General features: G+C 41.4%; 1 protein-coding gene and 2 long non-coding RNA genes across 4 annotated transcripts in view; 2 read left to right on the top strand and 1 right to left on the bottom strand.

Moving 5' to 3' along the window:
• LOC133489411 (uncharacterized) lies at window positions 1-17,982 on the top strand. Of its 2 annotated transcripts, none has more exons than XR_009791891.1 (3): window positions 1-138; window positions 2,821-3,166; window positions 17,840-17,982. It is a non-coding gene; the product is annotated as an uncharacterized LOC133489411 (long non-coding RNA). The 2 variants fall into 2 exon arrangements; XR_009791892.1 differs by lacking the exon at window positions 1-138 and adding an exon at window positions 1,360-1,498.
• Window positions 16,426-23,389, bottom strand: part of LOC133489409 (major facilitator superfamily domain-containing protein 8-like) — an 18,974-nt gene continuing 12,010 nt past the window's right edge. Inside the window, exons 8-11 of the mRNA XM_061798447.1 lie at window positions 22,580-22,793; window positions 17,845-17,967; window positions 17,441-17,571; window positions 16,426-17,035 (exon numbers count right to left, since the gene is read on the bottom strand). Of these exons, the coding sequence (XP_061654431.1) occupies window positions 16,955-17,035; window positions 17,441-17,571; window positions 17,845-17,967; window positions 22,580-22,793 (549 nt within the window). The 3' untranslated portion in view covers window positions 16,426-16,954. The remainder of the gene's footprint in view (window positions 17,036-17,440; window positions 17,572-17,844; window positions 17,968-22,579; window positions 22,794-23,389) is intronic.
• On the top strand, window positions 18,701-23,309 carry LOC133489410 (uncharacterized). The gene is made up of 3 exons (XR_009791890.1): window positions 18,701-19,840; window positions 19,975-20,078; window positions 22,547-23,309. It is a non-coding gene; the product is annotated as an uncharacterized LOC133489410 (long non-coding RNA).

The raw sequence follows: 23,389 nt of genomic DNA on the forward strand, positions 1-23,389 counted from the left end.
CTGGATTACACATACAGGCTCTGGGAAGATGGACCCCTGCGGTGCGTCCCTTCAACCAAAATGATTGGCGTTCTTCTCTCTCACAACGACTTCAAACAAATCTCATAGCTTAATTGTCCGAAGAAGGTAGAATCAAAGGTCAGACATTGCAATTTTGGAGGAGAAATAGTTAGCAACAGGAGCTTTTGAGCTGCCTTCTGGTGTTTAAATCAATCGAGGCTGGGGGGAAACTTTTCCTCCAAGGGGGGCATACAGAAAAATGGAAGGATGCAAGTACCACTTTGAAATTGAAATTTGACTTAAATAAACTAAAACTTGTTTATATATTAGTTACTTTGAAAAAACTGCTTCATCAGAGCTTTCTGTTGAAGGCGATACTGAAGCAAATAGTTCAGAACTTTACCGTGGCGTGTGGCCCTGTTTCTGTAGTGTTTTGGCTTTTGTTAATTTGTTTTCTGAATGGTAAGTGTTTCACAATATGTTATATTGCTTTGCACTTCCAGGCCACCGTAGTTGAGCGACTGTGATGGCTGTAAAGTTTCTTAAACTGGCGCTGAACTGCAGTCGGGGATCGAAACACTTCCTGCCAGGTGGCGATTTTACAACGTTGCTCTAATGTCACTGTCTAATGAGAAGCCATGGGTTAGGAAACGATATGCTAACAAAAACTGCAAAGCCTAAACTGTCAAACGCTGGCGACCTCACGTCTGTCTGAATGATACCTGAAATGAAATGAAAAACAGGAAGTGCATAGTGACTTTTGGGACACACTGTACTAAGTGTAGTTTCTATGTGTCTTTGTATATCTAGAAAAGCGCTATAAAACCCCAATTTATTAGTACTAGTAGCAGTAGTTGTAATGGTAGTCATGGCGAATGTGGGTGTCACAACCCACATCAACCACAACTCACCTCTTTTTTTTTTAAATAGTGTTGTGTCAAATGTCACCCTCTGACTTTGGCAGTGAAACAGTCGTGCGATTCATAAGTTGCAGTGTGAGAAAGGGTTAACTGGATGTGTGTGACGAGATCTGGAGATGGTGTTTGTTAAGAGGATGAAAGATGCCAGCGTCCAAATCCTCTTAAAAATAGCAGACGCACAAATATTTATGGAGTCGATTTTAAATTCAGATCGCGGCTATGGCGTTCCTTGATCATATTTGTGTTCTTTGGCCAAGCTTTTCCATCGTTTATCAGGTGTATTTATAGTGCATTTGTTGCCTTCAGGCAGGCAACGAAAGCGCTATCTCAGAGCACGTGTTCCTTATTACGCTTATTCACATGAGCATTAAAGTAAATTGTTAAATGTTGCCATCTCTAAACAGCTAAGCCCCACCAAGCCTCTCTGCCCTGCAGGATTATGACTAAAACAGGATTTGATATTGATCCTCGGCCGCCCCCCAGGAACATTCTCATCATTTGATATTATTCGTCACACGTCCTGTGTTAATGAGCTCGGCGGTGTGCCACTGGGCCCGATGAACCTCGACCTTAGTCAGGTAACAAGCGTGACCACGTGGTTCACATTGCTGTTGTTGTAACGTGACCATTCTTTTGTTTACTGCACACGTTCAAGTCACATTTTCATTTTAAAGCCATGAAAATGAAATTGAGCTCACTGGTGTTACTCCACCTTCTCAGGAGCCAGACCGTGAAAATTGTGGATAATTTTACTGCACACTGGAACTAAACTGACAGATTCACTGTCAGCTCAGAGACTCTTGGCTTCTCAATGAATTCCAGCGACGAAAAGCAATGCACAGTTCATACAAAAAAAAAAAACATGCAGTGGAATAACACTGCAAAACATTAAATCTAATCAAGATTAAATATCTCAAAATATGCTTGTTGTTTCTTTGCCAATGTACAATATTTCTTCTTAACAGTCAGCTTTTGTGTGAGAGCATTTCACTTGCTTCAAGCATTTTTAAAGTTTCAGCTGAAAATTAGAAATCCTTCTTTCTGTACGTGTAAGTACCGGTAGTACAAATGTGGTATATCTTGACAGAGTCGTTTCAACCTAAAAAGATTTAAGTAAAATTTACTCATATAACAAATCGTTTTTTTGTTGTTGGTACTCTATTGCCACCCATTCTCAAGACTGCTTATCTGGTTCAGGTTTGTAGGGTGATGGATCTTATCCCAGCTGACTCTGGGTGAAAGGCACCCTGAACTGGTCGCCAGTCAGTCACAGGGCACATATAGTGCACTCACATTCAAATGGTCACTGAGTGAGAACGGAACCTGTACTGCCCACACCAAAGTCAGGCAAGTTTCCACTACGCATACCATCAGTCAAAATGAGTCTGTGACCTGGTTTAAGTTTGACATCTATGAGTTTTGTCGATTGACTACAATTGCCTTTGAACACCAAAACCGTTTGCAAACGAATCGATGACAGTGTGACGCCAATTAATATTCAAGTACCTGCCCAATTCACGGTTGGTACCCACCCACTCAACTCAGCTGAACAGCAATAAGGCATTTCCGGGTTTTAAGCGAGTGAGTCTCAGCCATACACATACAGTCTGTAGGTATACAGACTGTATGTACTCTTTTACAAGAATACTTAACTATATTTCCAATTTTTAATACAACTGTGGTGGATGAAATAGCAAAGCTTGCATTCATTGTCACCAGCGATGATCGTTGCGGCAGGTTCAATGCAAATGAATGGTAGCAGATGATGAAAATAACCTCAAAATATACCCCTCCCTTTTTATTGTCCCCTTTCAGATCACATTTCCTATTAGTGGGCCAACAATCCAGCGCTTGGTGAATTGGTGTTGATAATGATAAATCTGTCCCTTTCAACTGCCAGGTGGAAAAGGCAAACTACAATAACATGGAAAAGGAATTCTTGGAAAAGACTGGACCTCCGACCGGCTGTTTGTACCCGACTCGGCACGTTCTGACGTTCTTCAGTGGGCCCACAATTCAAAACTCACCTGTTATCCCGGAATCACCCACACTATCCAATTCGGACAACAACACTTCTGGTGGTCCAGCCTGGTGAAAGACACCCGGGTGATCATCCAAGCCTGTTCTGTGCCCGAGGGAAGACTTCACATCTGTCCCCACTGGTCTGCTGCGCCCCTTACCTATTCCTAGCCGCCCTTGGTCCCACATCGCCTTGGACTTCATTACCAGCCTACCTACCTCTGAAGGTAACTCTATCATTCTTCAGAATCAGAATCATCTTTATTTGCCAAGTATGTCTCGACATAGGGTGGAGTTGTAGGGGCGGTGTTCTTGGACCTCAGGAAAGCTTTTGATACAGTAAATCACTCTGTTCTTCTTACCAAGCTCTCAAAATTTAACTTCTCTCGCAAAGCTGTGAGCTGGATTGAATCATATCTGCATGACCGAACACAATCTGTATCAGTTAACAACTGCAGATCAGAGTCTCTTAGGCTAACCTCTGGAGTCCCTCAGGGATCAATATTGGGCCCCCTTTTATTTAGTCTTTATATCAACGATTTGCCCACTGTTTGCTCTGAAGCAGAGTGCGTAATGTATGCAGACGACACAGTTTTCTTTGTTCATGGTCGCTCCAAAGATACTGTTGCTGCTAAACTCACTAATACAATGTCCTGTGTCACAACTTGGTTGCAGGAGTGCTGTCTACAGCTAAACGTTTCTAAAACTGTAGGCATGTATCTCACTAAAACAAATAGAGTATCACCTGACCCCGACATACTTGTTAATGGAGAAAAAAATGCAAATTGTCAGCCAATACAAATATCTTGGGTTAATAATTGATTCACAGCTTTCCTTTAAAGCCCATATTGACAAATTGTGTAAAAATATCAAATTAAACCTCGCAAATTTTCGTGCAATTCGGAATGAAATGTCAACTGAAGCTGCAAAAATTTACCTGCATTCGATGATTCTTAGTCACTTTAACTATTGCATAACCAGTTGGTCCCAGGCTGGTCAGAATGCAAAAAAACCATTGGAAGTTTTGTACAAACAAGTAATTAAAGTGATGGATAAAAAACCAAGGCACTATCATCACTGTGCAATTTTAAAAAAATACAGTCTTTTAAACTGGGACCGTCTTCACATATTTGCAGATTTAAATTTGATTTATAAAGTACTGCATGATCTGGCCCCAGCTCCTCTGGCTGAGTTCATCAGCCAAAGAAACAGCTCTGAGCGTGTCACTCGAGGCTCTGTCAGAGGTGACTGTCTCATTCCTCTGCGCAGGAGCACTTTCAGTAAGTCAGCCTGGTCAGTGAGGAGCGCTGGTGAGTGGAACTCAGTACCTAAGGAGGTTAAACTGCTTACAACATACAAGGCCTTCACAAAAAAACTGAAAATGTGGCTAGTTAACACCTATAGCTGCCAACACTAAAAGACAAGTATGTTATGTTGTCTTTTTGTTATGATCAAAAAAATTATGGTTTTATTCTCTCTTAATAGTATAGTTTGATTATGTATCCTGTATTATAATGTCTTGTAGATGTATTTTACTGCTTTTTTACATCATGGCTATGGGACTACAGATGAAAACTAGCCTTCTGGCTAATTCTGGCTTTTTTAACCATGTGTACTTCATGTGTTTTATGAAATTGCATTGTCCCCTTTCAAAAATAAACTGAACTGAATGTCCAAAACACACGAGGAATTTGTCTCCGGTAGCTGGAGCCGCTCTAGTACAACAGACAGTCAATTTACAGAACACTTTGGAGACATAAAGACATTGACAAAAAACAACAACAAACAACAATTGTGCAAAAAGATGCAGAGTCCTCTAGCACTTAGAGCAGTTCGAATGGCGCTTACTACTATTGATCGTTTCTCCAAATGTGTCCATTTGAAACTGCTAACCCCCTTGTCTTCAAACTCCACGGTATCCCCATTGACATCATCTTGGACCGAGGTCCTCAGTTCTCCTCCCAAGTATGGAAGGAGTTCTGTAAAGTGGTGAGTGCAGCAGCCAGTCTGTCTTCCGGATACCATCCACAGTCCAACGGCCAGATGGAGCGGGCAAATCAAACTCTGGAATCGGCTATTCGTTGCATTTCCGCACGGAATTCCACCCCCTGCAGCACATTCGTCCCATGGATTGAATATGCCCACAACTCCTTCACCAGCTCCGCCACTGGTATGTGTCCTTTCATGCCCTGTTACAGTTTCCAACCTCTTTTGTTTAGGGAACAGGAGCATACGGTGGCGGTTCCCACGGTGAGCGATCACCTGAGAAGGGTCCAATCCATTTGGAAGGATGTCAGGGCGGCTTTCACTCGGTCTGCTAAGAGCAATAAACGGCTCGCGGACCGTCGTTGCTCCCCCACGCCTGAGTACAAGGTGGGTTGGACGGTTTGCCTTTCCTCCAGTGACTTCCCGCTCCAGACTGAATCCCGTAAACTTTATTGATCCCTTCCCGATCACTAAAATCATCATCCCCACGTCAGTTCAACTAAAACTTCCACAATCTCTCAAGATCCACCGGACGTTCCATGTGTCACTCCTCAAGCCTGTCTCCACCTGCGCTCTTGGCCCGTGTTGTACGTACCCCGTCTGCCCCCCCCGCCGCATTATCGACAACCATCCGGCCTTCACAGTTTCGCGCATCCTTGATGTGAGGCCCAGGGGCGGGGGTTTCCAGTTACTGGTGGCTGGGAGGTGTATGGTCCGGAGGAACGCTCCTGGATCTCCCACAAGCTTGTTCTTGATGACTCCTGGATTAGGAGGGACTTTTACGCGGCTCACCCTGGGAAGCCGGGCAAGATGCCAGGAGGCGTCCGTTGAGATGGGGTACTACTGTGATCTGTGCCCTGCAGTTCCGTTGTTAGCGCTTGGGTGGCGCTTTGCGCACCTCTCGTCCTCTTTCCTTCCCTCTTTCTCTTCCCAGTAATCAGCACCACCTCAACCACGCACCTGTTGTCAATCAGCCTTTATCATCGCTTGCATTTAAGCCTGCCAGATCCAGGACTCCACTGCCAGAGTATTAACGTTCACCCGTGGTACACCGGTTCTATACTCGCACGTAACCTATGCCCTTTCTCGCAATTGTTCTGACCTTCATGTTCTTCCTCGTCATCAGTGCTCCTTCCGTGCCCCCCCCCCCCCCCCATTGATCTCTCCAACCACGCCGTCAAGCCCTTCCACCTGCTCACGCCACCGCCAGCCGCACACTCCCTGTCTCGACGACCCGCCACTACACCTCAAGGATCCACCTCCAAATTTCTTGTCGATAAACCATTCTCCACAAACTTCTTCAGCCTCTGCCTACTTCTGGGTTCAGTCTGAACTGATACAATTATATCGTGACACACTCCTGTTCCAAAGGGGGAAAAAAGGTACAAAGGTACTTAAAGATCACAAAAATTCATTCAGATGTATCAATTTTATGATGCAGCAACCTTAATTAAAAAATATCGTTAACAATAACTGCGATACTTACCTAGTATCGGATCAATACCAAATCTCGTACTATCGCACACCACTACGGCCCATACCCTTTGTGCAGCATATTTTTTATACATTCTTTTAAACTGTTTTATGTTTGGACTTCAATTACTCACTCATCCTGTCCCATAGTTTCACTACTTTGCCATCATAATGAGCTGTAATCGGTAAGCAAGGGTGCCTTGCGATTTACACATGAGCCCACGAGGCATTAATCTCCTCAAACCTCCCTTATGAGAGTGCGGGTGGAAGCTTGGTGTGGGTGGAGGAAATTGATTCAATAAATGTGAGGCGATGCCAGTGTGCAGAATACAAACACACACAGATAAGAAGTGCAGAGGGAGGCTACCTGAGCGACTGCAGATTCTACCTACCAACATGCACACTGCTGGGCGCTGGGCGGCCGTCACACGTGATAAATCAAATCACTTTGCCTTCGCTCTTGCTCATCTTGTTGTCGGATCCCGAGCTGAGGACAAGAGGGAAAGAGATGATTTGTATTCATCAATATCGAACCATGAGCTGTCCCTTCTTCTGCCTTCTCTTTTTGTCAGCTCATTAGTAGCCCATCTACATTTGAGGCTCTAGATTGAAACTCTCTTCCAATTACACTTCCTCCAACATATAATACTGTCAATTAGAAGAAAAAAAGTGCTCATATAATTGGTTACAGAAAGCACACACACACACACACACACACACACACAAACACACATATGTTGGACTGGAACAACACCATGGCAAAGACATCCAGTTCTTAAATCAGCAGCGAAGATGGCGACGCCGTAAATCTTTTGACCAAGCTGAGCGGTAAGCAGCCTCTGACATCTATTTAAAAACATCCCTAAAATAAATGATCTCATCCACGGAAGCAACGTGACATCCTTGGATAAATATATTCCTGTAAGATTAAATCTTCCACTTAGATGATTTGTGGCCACGAGCCTGGATAGCAGCGGGAAATTATGGCTTGAGTATGGTTGGCATGATTTCAAGTCCCTTTGTATTTTTTCAGCAGTGGAACTCATCTATCTTGCGGGAGCCATTAACAACCATCCTCGGTCCAGCTAATAGCATGAGCGAGAGGAGATCCTGAGGATGCTAAGCATAATGGTTAGACTTCAAAATGATGCTTCACACTTTCAAACACTTTCATATACAGTGAATCCCCGTTTATTGCGGGGGCTGCTTTCGAGACACTAACTTCAAATAGGTGAAAATCCGCCATATAAAGAGATCATGGGGGGGTCATTTTCTTTACAGTTTTACCTCTATGACACGCTTTGAACACATTTACATGCATTAAACCACAGACCTGTTCAAACATGTCTTTTGAAAGTATTCCTTAGCACCTGTTGTCGCACCAGATTGTGGGACTTAAACAGGGACTTAAATAAAGGTTATCATATCTTATCTTATCTTATCTTATCTTATCAAACTGTTCCACCAAACCATACAATGTCATCTTACAAATGTCCGCTAGCTTAATGCTATCATGTAATGTGAAATGCCATAAACTGGCTATTGGAAATTAGCACAGAACAACACACAGAGCAACAACACATACAAGCATCACAATACTCACAGGCATATATTCTCTGTGCTCTGTGCGAACAATGAATATTAACTGGCAAAATATGGTAAATTGTACTGAATGCAAAATCTGTGAGTAATTGTGGAAACCGGCTAAAAGGGTGTAATTGCCTATAAATCCACGAGATAGCAGCAAAGAAACGCTTTTTTCTAAATAAACTGTTACCTTGGCACTAAGCTGCCACTAGATGGCGGCTCAACAATACTGATATTGCAGTACTGTTACTGCTTTGGCCTGAGCGAATTGGTTCACCCAAACAAAGCTGCGATTACGCGAATTTGTGAATGCCGAAACCCTCACTGGGCTGTTTTACCCTGAACGGCGTCCTCTACTTCTTGCTCTTTATTACGCTGCATCTCTTCCTCTTGACCTGAGTGCTTCCTGGGATGTTGCGGCACAACGTGGTACTACACTGAAGGCGTGCGGCTCTAAATTCAGACTCGTCTGTTGGGCTATAAAAATCCATAAAAAAAAGATTACTAAAAATCAGCGCTATAAGAGGGGCACGAACACAGTGTAACCTCACAGGTATTTGCTGACGCCAGGGACAGGGCCCTCCCACCAATAATTAACGCCCACCCAGAAGGTTTGTAATTGCCCATAGATACCACAAGATGGCCGTGAAGCACTTTTTTTCTATTAGACATGGCAATTGCCTTACAAAGGACTGGTAAAGACAATCGGGCTGTTTTCATCTTGATTTTTCCCCTCTTACCCCGACCAAGGACGTCAAACGCCAGACTTATATCTTATATCTTAGAAGATTATCCTTAGGTCTGAGATATTTTAAGAGTGGATTTGTTCTGATAATGGGGTCCGTAACGGGTCAACCGACAATCTTAAATATTGAACATATTCAATATTTAAGACCAAAAATCTTTTTGTGTGGGGAAAGCTGACATCTCCCCCAGTCATGACGCCGTGAATTGTGATGTGAAACAGAATGTAGCCACTCAAGATGCGTCCTGTCTCAGGAACAAGGAAATGACCGTAAACAAGCATTTCTTACCCAATGTCGTTTTTTTTTTTTCTGGGTAAAAATGTGGGTTCCCCAGATGGCAAGAAGTATTTTCCAAAGCAAGTCTTTTTTTTCTTGACATCGCCATTTTTCCAACATCATACTGTATGTGAAAGTGTCTGCTCGTCTTCGTTGTTGTGAGGTCATGTACGATAACACGAGATTTCTCCCTGGGAGGACTCGTTTGTAGACCAGTGGGGGAACAGAATATGTGTGTGGTGCTCTGTGTTGAAATTATTAGGGCACACCACACACATGTACGACAAAAAAAAATTTAAATGCCAGATTTTTTTCTCTTCGTGTGTGGGGTCTGTCACAGATCAAAAATCTTTTAAGATTGGAAAAATCCTTATGTGTGCAGCAGTTCTTAATGAAGGTCCTACCCTCACTTCAAGATAGATCCTAACCCAACATGACATGGATTGGGCCAGAGTGCAAATAACAGAGGATAGATACACCCCCCTAACACCCCCCACCCCACACACACATAAAAAAAGACAAAAACACAATTCACAATTAGCATTACGATTTGCAAATTCCGAACCATGAATATGTGGGTGCTCTCTTTACACTGAAGGTACATACTCTAAATAATGACTTGCTTGTATACCGGTACTGTAAAACCCATAAAGAAAACAATTGCTAAAAAACATGCAACATAGCAGGTGGCAAACGATGAACTGCGATATAGCAGAGAAACAATGTACCCCCACAGAAATTCAGTGCAAGTAAATGATAGCTATTTTTTCAGATGTCAAGAGGGTGTTTAGTAAAGATAAAGCACGAAGGTATGGAGTGAGGCAAACTCAGCGTGAAGAAAGCCTGAGAGGGGTAAATGTAATTACTGCACGGTTCAGTTCATTGTACAGCAACAGTGACCCCAAAAAACTACTTAACGCTGAATAATGGCTGAAGGTACTTCAAGACTAAAATAAACGTTTGCAGCCGACTTATTATTCTTAGCCACGGGCCACTTCATGCTGTGGAGCAGAGGGACAGAGCCATTTGGAGTCAGCCACTAGTACAACATGCAAATACTTCCACTACAGTACTGAATTTGCCCCACAACCACCTCAGTTGCATAATCTCATTGGATCTTGCGCTCTTACTTATGACCTACAACACCCAATCTCCATGGCAACAAACATCTCACTCATAGATAGAAGCATCAAATGGCTCTTCTGTCCACAGTATGTTTAAATTTTCATACAGTGTACCTGTGGGGCGTTTAACATAAAATCCCCCCGGCCTCTGTCCTTTTGGGGGGTGAGTTGTGGGGGTGGGGGGTGGGGGGGGGGGGGGGGGGTGATGGGACGGTGGGGGTGTGGTGTCTTAATGTGTTGCTGTGTTGGCTAGCTGATGCAGCTACCCACAATATGTGGGACTATAATAGCGTATCAGCAGTGGTGGAAAGTAAAAATACTTTGTTACTGGTCTTCCGAAGATTTTTAAGTATCTGTCCTCGACTTGATTATTTCTTTTTCTGCGCATGCACCAGTGTCTGCGTCATGGGGGGCTATGCTCCCTCAAATGAGGCAGGCACCTGCTGTGTAGCTTTTTTGGGTCACTCTTTATATATAAATTCATCACAGTTAAATTGATTTATTTCAACTACTAACTGTAAGACAAAGATAAAAGAGAATAAAAAATAAAAAAACAACAACAATTATTTCAAAACAGAATTAAAGTAAGAAAAACAGTGTTGATCATTTGCATATAATCACGTCACTTCCTGTCAAAGGACCGTATCATACGCCTGATCATCTGCTATCTGCTATCAATTTAACTTTAACTCACCCTCCACAGCAGTAGCCAGAGAAATACATTTTCAGACCAAAAGCGCACAATAGTCCATAAAGTAAAATGCCACACCATGTTGGTACAGCGGCGTTTGAGGGACGTGACGTGACCCAAGCAAGTGAAAGGACACATAGAAAAATGCCCAATATGCCAAGCTCAACTCTTAAAAAGCTATGTGTTTAATTTACCCAATACCCACAATTAAATAAAATATGTGTTTTATAATGTAGCGTGTGTGTGTGTGTGTGTGTGTGTATGCGTGTGCCCACCCATCAGATGTGCTCTGGCACCGACACTGGCCGTGCACATTCATAACCAACTCCAGTCCTAAAACTGCACTCAGTCAAACTAATTCCTTCCTAGCAACGAACAGTTAGACAGAGTTTGTAACCCCGCTAACTAACTAAAGCTGGGTGCACACATACCGATAATCAGGGCGATTGTGAGCCCTATTCACCCCCTTCTGATCAAAGTGAACATAGGCCCAATTATTGGTTGTCTCTATAAGATTCTCCTGAGGGATTATCCTGTGGTGTGTTAAAAGTATTTTTTTCCACCTCAATCTGCTAGGATAACTATCGGGGCCAACAATCGGAAATGTAACATTTTTTCAATATTTACGATGGCAAATCTCGCGGACTCATTGCTTATGATGTGAAACAGAACGATAGCCAATCAGGAAGCAACCTGAAGCTTGCATTGTTACCAGACACAAATAGGAGAAAAATGTCAAAGAGAAGTTTTCCTACCTACCGGATAAACTGTTTGTTCTTTTTCTTCTGGTTATATACTTTCTTCCTTGTCTTTTGCTGCAGTCTGGATGCCCTGTGGCACAGTGCTGCCTCACACAGGTCAGTCTTGGTACGACGACGGACATCGTTATGCGTGCGATGGGCTATGTCATCTCGAGTACACCACACACTATAAGAGAAGTAAGAACACATGCGCCCATTTTTGCCTTGTCATGTGGGGGAGTCTCTCACATTTTAAATATTGGTTTTAAAAACCATCATGTGTGGACCAGGTTTTAGCCTCTGAGGGTTCTGAGTACAATCCTGTGGTGGCCTTCACACGCAACAAACAGGTGTGAAAACAATACATCTCGTCTTCACACTTTCACTCTTGCCAAAGGTAAAAGTGGACAGTCCTTCTGCAACTTACTCCATAAACATGGCAGGCTATAACTATAACTATATGAGGAAATCCTATATTTTTCCACAAAAAAACCCCATTTATATTCTCCTGTAATTTTAAAGGCTCTATGGGGTTACGCAGTGGTGTGCCGTGAGGACCTTCAGAGCCTTCTCTGCTGGTCGAAACACTATCAAAAGTATTGACCAACAATTACAACTTAATTAAATTATGAGTTAATTTTTATTAATATTTATTACAACATATAATAAAACATACACAACAGTCTTTTGCCTTAATTTCATAGCATGTCTTGGCTACCCAGCTTCCAATCGTGTACGGTATATGTAGATTTCTTTGTCCAATCAGATTTCAGCTTCATGTGTTGCCTGTAAATGTAATCTACCCACAAAGGCTGCACGTCGACGACACGGCCGACAGGATTTGTCCGCCCTCTGATTGGTTCAGCTAAATCGTCTATTTACCCCTCTGATTGGATGAGATCAATATGCACATGAGATTGATTTACTGGGGAGGATGATGTCAGACACGATTAAGAATTATTTTCCCAGGTGCACTATTCATGAAAAATTTGTGAGGTTAGATCAACCAACATGGGTGCTTTCTGGCTTGTTTCAACTCAAAAGTTGTTTGGAGGTGAACTTGGAAGATGATGGTATCTGTATTTCTTGCTTTAGTAATAATGGCATTCATCGTCAAATATGTGAAATGCCTCTTGTCTCTTCTTTAAGGCCACACATAGTCCTGTAGCGTTTTGTACATTATGGTTTTGTGACCTGATGGTGTTATGAAGAGGTGGATTAGGTCACTGAAACTCACCACCCGCCACTGGAGTTACTGGGTAGGGCATTTATTTTTTTTATAATTCACTGATATAAAGTGTTTCCAAGTGCAGCTATTTTGACATGAAATAAATGTCTGCATATGTTTTGTCCCTGTTCAACCAGTTAAAGGTGACTCCACATACATTTGATTCCTCTCTCGTGTTTGCTAGTCAGCAAAGACAAATCATCCTGAAATATTATATATAATATTGTTCTACCATTAATAATTAGCTGGTAATTGATTATGATTGCTACTAAAAGTGCTTCAGGATGTTGAGGTGCTGTGTCCTAATTACAGCCATTAAGGATCATTAATCAACTAACTTTGATTGTATTTTTATTTTTATTTTTTAACATACAGTTTGATATACATACAGTACATATCTAATATTTAACCACAGAACTCATATGAGTAGGCTACATTTGCTGGAAATAGATAGAATGGGAAAAAGCAAATGCTCATGGAGGAGGGGTTTTCCCATAACATAACCACACATTCAGATACAGTAAATCAAATCCATCTGCGCTGTATTTACTAATTCACACATACTGTATAGTACTGTGTGAATGTTTTGTATGTGTTCCAAATACATACTTCCAAACAAAGTATTCGGATTAATACACACGTGTTTAGCTATGAGTAATTAAAGCAACATTAGCTAGCAAACCTAACACTTAAGACACATTATTATTCAGAATTGTCTGCTCATATGTTGCTATACAGTAATCCCCCTCCATTGCTGGGGTTACGGTCCAGATCAAACCCGCAATAAGAGAAATCCGTAATATAGAAAAACCCTATAAATACACCCTAGGCATGTTTTACATTTACATTTTTTTAAGGGCTTGAAACACACTTTTAATAACGGCACAAACGCATTTCAACACATACTGTACATTGAGAGAGCGCAAGTGCAATGGATAACACAAAAATGTTGTGCAAACAGTGTAAAAAAAAAAAGAGTAACAACTGTAAAAACACACACAAAAGAATCCAGATTATAGCAGGATTGCAAAGCGTGAACTATTATTAGTATAGTATTACTACTACAAAACAATCAGCCAATGTTTATTTCAAATTTACATCCAAATTCTATCGTGAACTCTTCCTTGTAGTTGCTTTCAAGTTGTGGGCAAACATGTCGTTGAGGAATTTTATTGGCTGAGGCAATTTACGATGATTGCTGTTACAGTAAACAGCAGGAATAATGCTGAAAAAGTGAGCTCGTTCAAAGAGTGTCAAATCAGCTTTGACCTGATTCTATACACTTTCTTATCTCCCATAAATGTCAAGTAGCCCAATATGCTGATCATGGCATGAAGGTACTTATGAATACTACGTCCTTGAGCCCCACAGATTAGATTTTCCATTTCAGGTGAAAAAGGCTCCAGAAAGCCAAACAACTGACGCTGATTGTTGAAAAATGGAAAGGTTACCGGGCCTTATCTGTAAATTATGCACACACACACAAAAAAAAAAAAAAAAAAAAAAAAAAAACAAACACAGAGATTGTCCAAGCCCGTGATCAGCCCTACAAAACGAATCGACTGCCTTCATGTTGCTTGCAGCCATCCTCAGTCTCACACACACACACACACACACACGTGATGCGTAGCATGCAGCTCATCTTGAGGGACAATAGCAACCTGCAAGTGGCTGACTGTGCACAGCTAACAACTTGACGAGTGCTGAATTACAAATAAGGAAAATAAAGCTTATCATTGTGAATGAATAAATATTGTCAACAGACAAGTATGATTTGGGCCATGCTGGTATATTTTCAGATATGCTCTTTGTGCTTTAGTCTAGGCTTTGTGTTTTGATTGAGCCATAAAAATTCACTTTTAAAAAAAATAAATATTAAGCATTCTGCAATCACTATTTTTGAACATGCGCTCCTGTCAGCTCACTGTCGCGAAGCTGATAAGACAGTTGACAGCTCCACTTTTACACTCAGCGTGTCAACCGTTTCAAGTCCGCCCCCCCCCCCCCCCCTTTTTATCACAGAAAGAAAAAGACTGATGCCAAGGAATGAGAAGTTGGGTCACATGGAAAAACCTCTTCTCTTATCTTTCCATCAACACATAGGAGTATAAATAGTTTAGTTGGGAGAAGAATCACTTTCTTCCTCAATTACGCCCCTATGAATCTTCTGCATGAGAGCAACAGTGCCCCCTTGTGTACGATATCATTTTGTAGTCAGGAAGTGAAGGTTTAAAGACATGCAGAGGATGTATGTCAACCTCAGGCCCGGGGGCCAGATTTGGCCCACGATGTAATTATATTTGGCCCACAAGACCATATCAAATGTATATTACAGCTGGGCCGCCAGTATATAGCACATGCGCCACTAATATTACAAATCCCAGAATGCTTTAGTAGTGTGTTGGCCCATCAGTCTAGACCGCCGAACACCCCTTCCCTTTCTGTTGCAGTCGTTAGCAACTATGCTACTAGTCTCCTCGAGCAAATTTACGCTTCCCCTTCCCAAAAAGGGCTAAACGAAAGATGCAAAACGGTTAACTTCCAAGACAGGTGGGAGGCAGATTATCCGTTCACTACAGTAAAAGACAGACCTGTTTGTCATGTGCGGAGCAACGTGGCTGTAACGTAGACTATAACATAATTCAATTAATGTTTTATTTTTTTTTAATGCCCTTTATCAACTCCTAGGCAGGGACTGTTAATAGTTTGAGGTTTGGATTTTTATAACAGGACATTCATGTTTTTTGGTGTTGTTTTGTTGTTGGCCTTTGAAAAAAGATTTACATAAAAAAGAAAGGTAGTTGGAGAAAGATAAATAGAAGATAGAGAGACAGAAGAGTTCGTTATCTATGTAAATACAAAACAACAAACAAATACCACTAATGTCTTTTATCGGAAATTTGATTTCTCGTGTTTATAATATTAGTTTGTTGATTCCAGATTCAGTGTTTAAGCAAAATTTTAGTTTGTTGTCAATGATAAACTTTAACGCTACATTTCTGCAGAAAAGGGAAACATGTACATCGCAGTGATTTTGTGAGCCCTCGACGTTGTCCTAATTGTTAATTTTGGGCCACCATGAATTTGAGTTTGACACCTCTGATGTAGAGGATTTCAACTCCTGTCTGACAAGCTTTCATTAAATCCAGAGGTGGCAAAAGTAGTCAGACTCTTTACTTAAGTAGAAGTACAGAAATGACTAGTATAAAAGTACTAGTAATGATGAAAATCCTTAAGTTAAAAAAGTACAGACTCAGAAATGTATTTAAAGTCCCTCTAAAGTGAACATAAATCTCTTGTAAATTTGACACCCTACAGAAACCAATGTTGTTAACAAACTTGTCAAATGTAAATGATACCAAAAATTGCCAAGGACATAAAATGAGCGCCGTGAAAATACATTCACTTAAAGCCTCCAGTGGCTGGAATGTATCCCACCGGGTCATTGAGACTAAATTAAAACTGATACTAAAAGAGTCTTGTAAAAGCAAAGCTACTGATTCAACTCTTTTACTTAAGATGAAAAACCACAGACTCTGACCTGTACTTAAAGTACAGTTATATACAGTACAATGGCCTATTAATTTTGATAACCGTACAAGGGGAAAAAAACCTCTGCACACAAAATAGTTCTCTCTTTTATTAACTTGCACCGTACTCGTATTGTGAAGGAGAAAAAAAATCACAATTAGGACTGAACTGACAAGTGGTCCTGGATGAACAAAACCAAACAACATAATGAACTAACTAATGATAAGTGGAAAAAAATACACCTTACCTGTTGATTGTGTTTCTTTTGCTGATGTTGTTTTTCAGATTAGATGGGGATTTTTTTTAACACCAGAAACTGTTGGTTTTCAGGCTGGCACAAAACAACACATTGAAAAACCGTAACAGCCTCTTATGGCAAAGTAAGGAGAACACAATTTAAATATATCTGTTTTCAAAAGTTAGGAAGTAGAGGTAGAAAGTCTTCAGAAATATAAATACTCAAGTCATGTGTAGTACAGTAACGAAGTATTTGTTCTTTGTTACTTCCCACCATTGATGACGAGATGTTTTATTTCAAAATCAAAAGTTTTTCCTCCGCAGTCCGCCTGCATTGATCTTCTCGGAGATGAAGGGCCTTCCCCTCTGTGTGAAGCCTTTTCCGGCTCTTTCCGTCTATCCCCCACTGTCGGAGCTCCGTGCACTCTGCGCAACTCTCGGCAGAGTCAGGCGGCCGTACGACAACGCCGTCATAAACTGAAACATACAGCACGCAATCCCGCTTTACAGAATTGAACAGCGAGTAAAGGCTATTAAAGACATGTTGAGTTAAGGCATCTACATCCAGGTGTATCCCAAAGCAGTGTTGCTGTTTTTCCTGTTGGTTGGTTTGTTTGTTTTTTTTCACTTTTGAGGTGTGGACATATAAAACATCTTACAACAGTTGAATCATACCACTTCAATATATTTCTGTTCTTGCATTTCAGAAAGAGCACACACACACAAAAAAAAACATAAATACTGTAGGTGAGGAACGGTTCCACAGAAAAAAAAAAAAAAAAGTGTATAGGTGAATTCCATAATCGCGGGGAGTGTGTGTGTGTGTGGGGGGGGGGGGGTGGAAAACAAGGAAAACATGGTAATAACAAAAGTGACACTTACTGCGACCAATAAGAGGAGACCCAACATCATGCCTATCATTATGTATAAATGATTGGTCAAGCCTCCAGCCCACAAAGGACCCAAGATGGTGGCCAGGCCCCCGACTGATCGTCTTACACCTTGGCTAAACCCTTTTGGAGACACCAGAACACAATTCATTCCCATTATTATTGTTATTATTACATTTTTTTTTCATTTGTCATTAGTCTACTATATGGAAAATCCCTATACTATAGTGATTAGGAGTAACTGCGTTCGGAATCATTCACTCCTTTCCCTATTCCCTACTCACTGTAATATACATATTTTTAGTGTACTGTTTACCGACCTATATAGTCTACACTATATATATTTTAAAAAAAAATATTACTGTGGTTTCCCTACGTGTGTGCGGCCAAGGTCACCTTGTGTTTTCTCCGCTGTGACTTTGGAGAAGAGAGACACCTGAGACACTGCCACAAACGGGAGCCCCAACAGCTGCAGGAACACTCCAATAATGAAAGCCGACAGCTTCCACTCGTAGCTGCCTAGAAGGCAAGGGAAGGCAAGTTTATTTGTAGTCTCTTATTTTTCTTTCCTCCTTTGCTTTGTCGATAGCGTACACGATTTAGCAGTGATGATTTTTCTTTTGTACATACGGTGATTCAACAAATGTAAATATTGTGAATAGTATCTAAACAGTACTTTTCCAGTTCACCTGCAGCCCTAATGAGGACAAGCAATACGGATTTATTTATTGAATGGATGGATGTAGAGTTTAGTTGTTGTTGTTTTTTTTTTGCTTAAAGAATATAATAATAGATAAAAATGTTTTTTTTATTTTATTTTTTTATTTAGAATGATTTCTTATCATAGGAGGGGTAGCTGTGTTGATACTACATTGCTATTGGAATATAAAACCTGAGTGAAAGTGAATGCTGTACTGTAGTTTTCGTGATTTTTTTTCGCATTAAATTCAAATAAAAGCTACATGATATTATTGCAAAAAAATAAAAAAATTGCATTTTCCAGGAACAATCATAATGCAGCTGAGAAACATACAGTGGATATAAAAAGTCTACACACCCCTGTTTAAATGAGGTTTTTGTGATTTAAAAAAGACACAAAAATTATTTCCAAACGTTTTCCACCATTAATGTGACCTGTATTCTGTACAACTCGATTTTGTGTGTGTGTGTGTGTGTGTTCTGGTCCGATGTGACCAAGATTATGACTTTTTGGTCATAATTCCTGGCGCAAACACTGCTCATTACCAAAAGAACACCATGCTGACAGTCAAGCATGGCGGTGACAGCAGCAGCATGCTTTGGGGTTGTTATTCTTCAGCTGGAACTGGAGCCTCAGACAAAGTGGAAGGAATTACAAACAGTTTGAGATAGCAGTCAGTGTTAGCACAATATCTTCAGCCGTCCGCTTGATAGCAAAAATAATGACAGGAAACGCTTACGAGAACAGCTGAACTACATTTGGTGTTGATCAGAGGCACCTGTGTGCTGACTCCTATATAACATGCGTTTGAATGTGTGGGCGGCACGGTGGCCGACTAGTTAGAGGGTCTATGTCACAGTTCTGAGGACCGGTGTGGACTTTGCATGTTCTCCCCGTGCCTGTGTGGGTTTTCTCCGGGCACTCTGGTCTCCTCCCACATCCCAAAAACATGCATGCTAGGTTAATTGAAGACTCTAAATTGCCCATAGGTGTGAATGTGAGTGCGAATGGTTGTTTGTTTGTATGTGTTCTGCGATTGGCTGACAACCAATTCAAGGTGTACCCTGCCTCCTGCCCGAAGATAGCTGGGATAGGCTCCAGCACGCCCGCGACCCTAGTGAGGAGAAGCGGCTCAAAAAATGGATGGATGGTTAACAAAGTTATAAAAGGGTGCGCACACTTGTGCAACCACATTATCTCAGTTGTTTATTTTCACTGCCCCTCTCAAAAATAAAAAGAAAATAATTTTTAAAATTTCAATTAAGTTGTAAAGGTTACAGGTCACACAAATGGTCGAAAAAAGGTTTGAAATTCATTTTTTTTATCACAAAAAAATGTCATTTGAACAGGGATTTGTAGACTTGTGAAATATCCAATGCAATCTCAGTGGTAAATGTCAGTTATTTACTTTCTGATAGACTGTGATCTTTTATTCACTTCTCCAGTCCTTCCCTTGTCCACAAATATTTTGGCAGGAACACAAAGAGCTCTATCTGAAAACGAAACCTCTGCCAAGCTCCCATTTTTTGTTCAGGGATGCTCTGCATCACGCACATGTTTGTGTGAATCTGTGCCCACTCAAAAATCTTGGATGTTCCTCTCTCAAGTGAAAGCCTGTAATCTCATTTTCAAAATGCAATTTTATCAATCAGACATGCTTCTAAATGGTCCGAGACAAAATCACATTTGCAGGTACGTCAACATTGAGATTGGTTTCTTTGTTTTGCTGTTTCAGCTGTAACAAATAGCTTACAAATGTATGATATGCTTTAACAAATAGCATTCTGGTCTAACAAGATTACCGTAATCCCTTTATATGTACTCAGGCAATTTCCCGCCCCGGCACCTGTCGTTTGTCATCACAGTGATAAACGTGACACGCCGAGGCAGACTCACATCGACATGGAGACACGGGATCCAGTTTGCCTCCGTAAGCTCCAGATGGCCTTACAAATGCTGAGTGATATCATTTAAAGAGCACAGCCACTAAAGTAGGCGGTTCGCAAATGTTTGGGAGCCAGAATTTTTTCCAAGGTCCCTCTTATAATCCTAACGGCAATTAAACAGAACGACCATGAGCACCACTAAATGTTGCTTAGTTTCCAGGAAAAAAAAAAGTTGTAATGTTACAATAACAAGTTCGTATTTGTTTTAGAGGAAAAAGTGGTAATGATTTGAGAACAGAGACATATTCTTCAAGAAAAAAGATCATGTGGCATCTATAGGCATTAGGGGTTATGCCCAACCAACTTCCGCATTCGGCAAAACAGGTTGATCTCTATGGCGGGAGATCGGGATAAAGCACCCATAGGAACTTCAAACATCTACAATGTCTTTCTTTTGCACAAGACTTCAAGACAGGATGTGGAGGGTCCAAGAGGATTTTGCATGCGCTTGTCTTTGCTCTGGCAGCGTGCAAGTCCTCAAGGGTGGGTAGGGGGGTACCGATGATTTTTTCGGCAGATTGTCCGTTGCAGTCGGAGTTTGTCCTTTTTTGTGGCAGTACCAAAACAGACTGTGATGGATGAACACGGAACTGATTCAATGACTGCTATGTAGAACTGCCACAACAGCTCCTGTGGCAGGCCATGCTTCCTCAGAAGCCGCAGGAAGTACATCCTCTGCTGGGCCTTTTTGAGGATGGAGTTGATGTTGGTCTCCCACTTTAGTACACTTGAGAGACTGTCAGTTAGTTACCTCTACTACAACCTGACAAAATGGATGCTACTTCATCTCGTGTCTTTCTTATGCCTATGCATAACTACATGTTTTAGCCGTGAAAATATATCCACTTAAAGCCCTAGTGGCTGGAATGTATCCTACCGAGTCATTGAGACAACGAGGCACTCTAAAGTGATCACACTAGCGCGGAACCCTGGTTCCCATGCTGGCTGTCAAGTCGAGCTTTTTTCCCTCCCCTTCTTTCCCCTCATCGCGGTTTGACATTTCTCACAGCCTGCACGACTCATGGCCAACAACAAGGCACTCTAAAGGACTAATTGAAGGGAAGATGCATTTTAGGGGTGTAAGCATAGCAATCAGCTAACTAACTGCATATTGCAATTGTGCCAGATAATTGCTGATGCAACGAAAGTTGCTCAAGTTCTAATATAGTGGGGGTGGGTTGACTTATGCTGGATGCCAAAGTGTGTCACTGGAAAACTGAAATAGTGATAAATAGTTTAACGCTTAAGGTCCACAATTGATTTCTACATAGTTCTCAGTCTTTGCACATTTTCAGGAGTTACCTTCAAACATGTGATGTATTTAGAAACAAATCTCTGAATTCACTTTACAGAAATACAAAATATATATACAAAACGGATACTAAATGAGTCTTGTAAAAGCAAAACTACTGATTCAACTCTTTTACTTAAGATGAAAAACCACAGACTCTGACGTACTTAAAGTACAGTTATATACAGTACAATGGCCTATTCATTTTGATAACTGTACAAGGGGGAAAAAAAACCTCTGCACATAAAATATTATTAACTTGCACAGTACTCATATTGTGGAGGAGAAAAAAAAATCACTTGACACAGCTAAATACAGGATAGTCAGGACTGAACTGACTGAACGAAACCAAACAACATAAAAAAAAATTTAAATTAGGTTAGCTGAAGTCCACGAACAGGATCCTAGCGTAGGTCCCCGCACCGTCGAGGTGTTCTAGGATGAAGTGCAGTCCATTTTGACTGCATCTCCACCAACCTTTTTGCTCGGTAGGCAAACTCTGCCAAGGGTGCCATTTTTCCCTGTCGCTTCCTTATTGGTGAGTCATGAACACTGACCATACCTGAGGCAAGGGAGGCCTGCAGTTCTTTAGATGTTGCCCTGGTTTCCTTTGGGACCTCCTGGCTGCATCGTTGTTGTGCTCTTGAGGTAATTTTTGTAGAACAGCCAGTCATGCGAAGGTTCCCCACTGTTCCATGTTATCTCCATTTGAGGATAATGACTCTCACCGTGGTTCGCTGGAATCCTAAAGCTTTAGAAATGGCGTTGAAACCCTTTCCAAACTGACAGATTTCTCGTCTGTTCTTGAATTTCTTTAGATCGTGGCATTTTGTTGCAACTTTTTTAGCCAACTTCACAGGCTCTGTTTAAGTGATTTCTTGATTAGCAGATCTGGAGGTAATCAGGCTTGGGTGTAGTCAATGAGATTGGCCCAAAAATTGTGATTAACCACAGTTAATTCATGATTTAACAAGGGGGCTCATTACTTTTTCCACACAGGGTCGTGTAGCTTTTTCCTCAACAAATAAAACCATAATTTAAAAACAGCATTTTATGTTTACTTAGGTTATCTTTGTCTGATATTTACATTTGTTTGATGATCTTAAACATTCAAGTGGGGGGAAACTATGCAAAAATACCAATACCAATGCCTTTTCACAGCACTGTATATGTGATGCCTGGGCTGGTTAGTACCTCGGAGGTTGCAGAGGAAGACGAGGCACCAGATACAGGCGGTGCAACAGATGACCAGGCCCACAGCCAGCACTGCACGGTCGGCCACCTTCCCGCTCAGCCAGCGAACAAAGAGGAAGCCCAGGATGACTTCCACCCCACACAGGCTGTACATCACACTGTTGCCCAACTCGTCGAAGCCGAAGTAGCGTTGCGTCAGAGGAGTCACCATGGTCTGAAACATATGGTTACAAAGGCATGAAATGCTTCACTCAGTGAAAAGGAGGACGCCCGCATGAGAGCAATTCTTCACAAGCAACACATAGACTAATGTTTTTTCCATTTTCATACTAACCAGATGGCGATCCTGGTCAATAATGTAAGACCATTTTGTCAAAGTAGTTTAACGCTTCATCTGTAAAAGTAGAACCAAGGGGCTGTCCAAAATGGATTATGCATGCTTCACTATGAAGAGCCAACTAAAAGGAGTTCTGCCAGTCAATCAGTGAAGGGTGATGGCCATAATACTGCATATCATATTTTTTTTCCTGGAAAAAAAACACACACGTAAGCAGGGTACGGGTGTTAAAAAAAAAAAAAAAAAAAAGATACCGCGAAGAAGCGGGGGGTTCCGCCAATAACGGGGGATAGGTTCACCCCCGAAAAATTTGAGAATCGGTTATACCATTAATAATTGCTGATCATTATAATGACCATGAAGAATAAAAAAAAAAATACTCCTGAAAAAAACCACAAATATAATAACCACACAAGTATCTGTGCCTCTGCTTAAGTAGACAGTGTGAGTACATTTGGCACCTCTGGTTAAGT

This window comes from Phyllopteryx taeniolatus, chromosome 14 (genome assembly GCF_024500385.1).
Source record: "Phyllopteryx taeniolatus isolate TA_2022b chromosome 14, UOR_Ptae_1.2, whole genome shotgun sequence".
In the NCBI taxonomy this organism is placed as follows: Eukaryota; Metazoa; Chordata; class Actinopteri; order Syngnathiformes; family Syngnathidae; genus Phyllopteryx; species Phyllopteryx taeniolatus.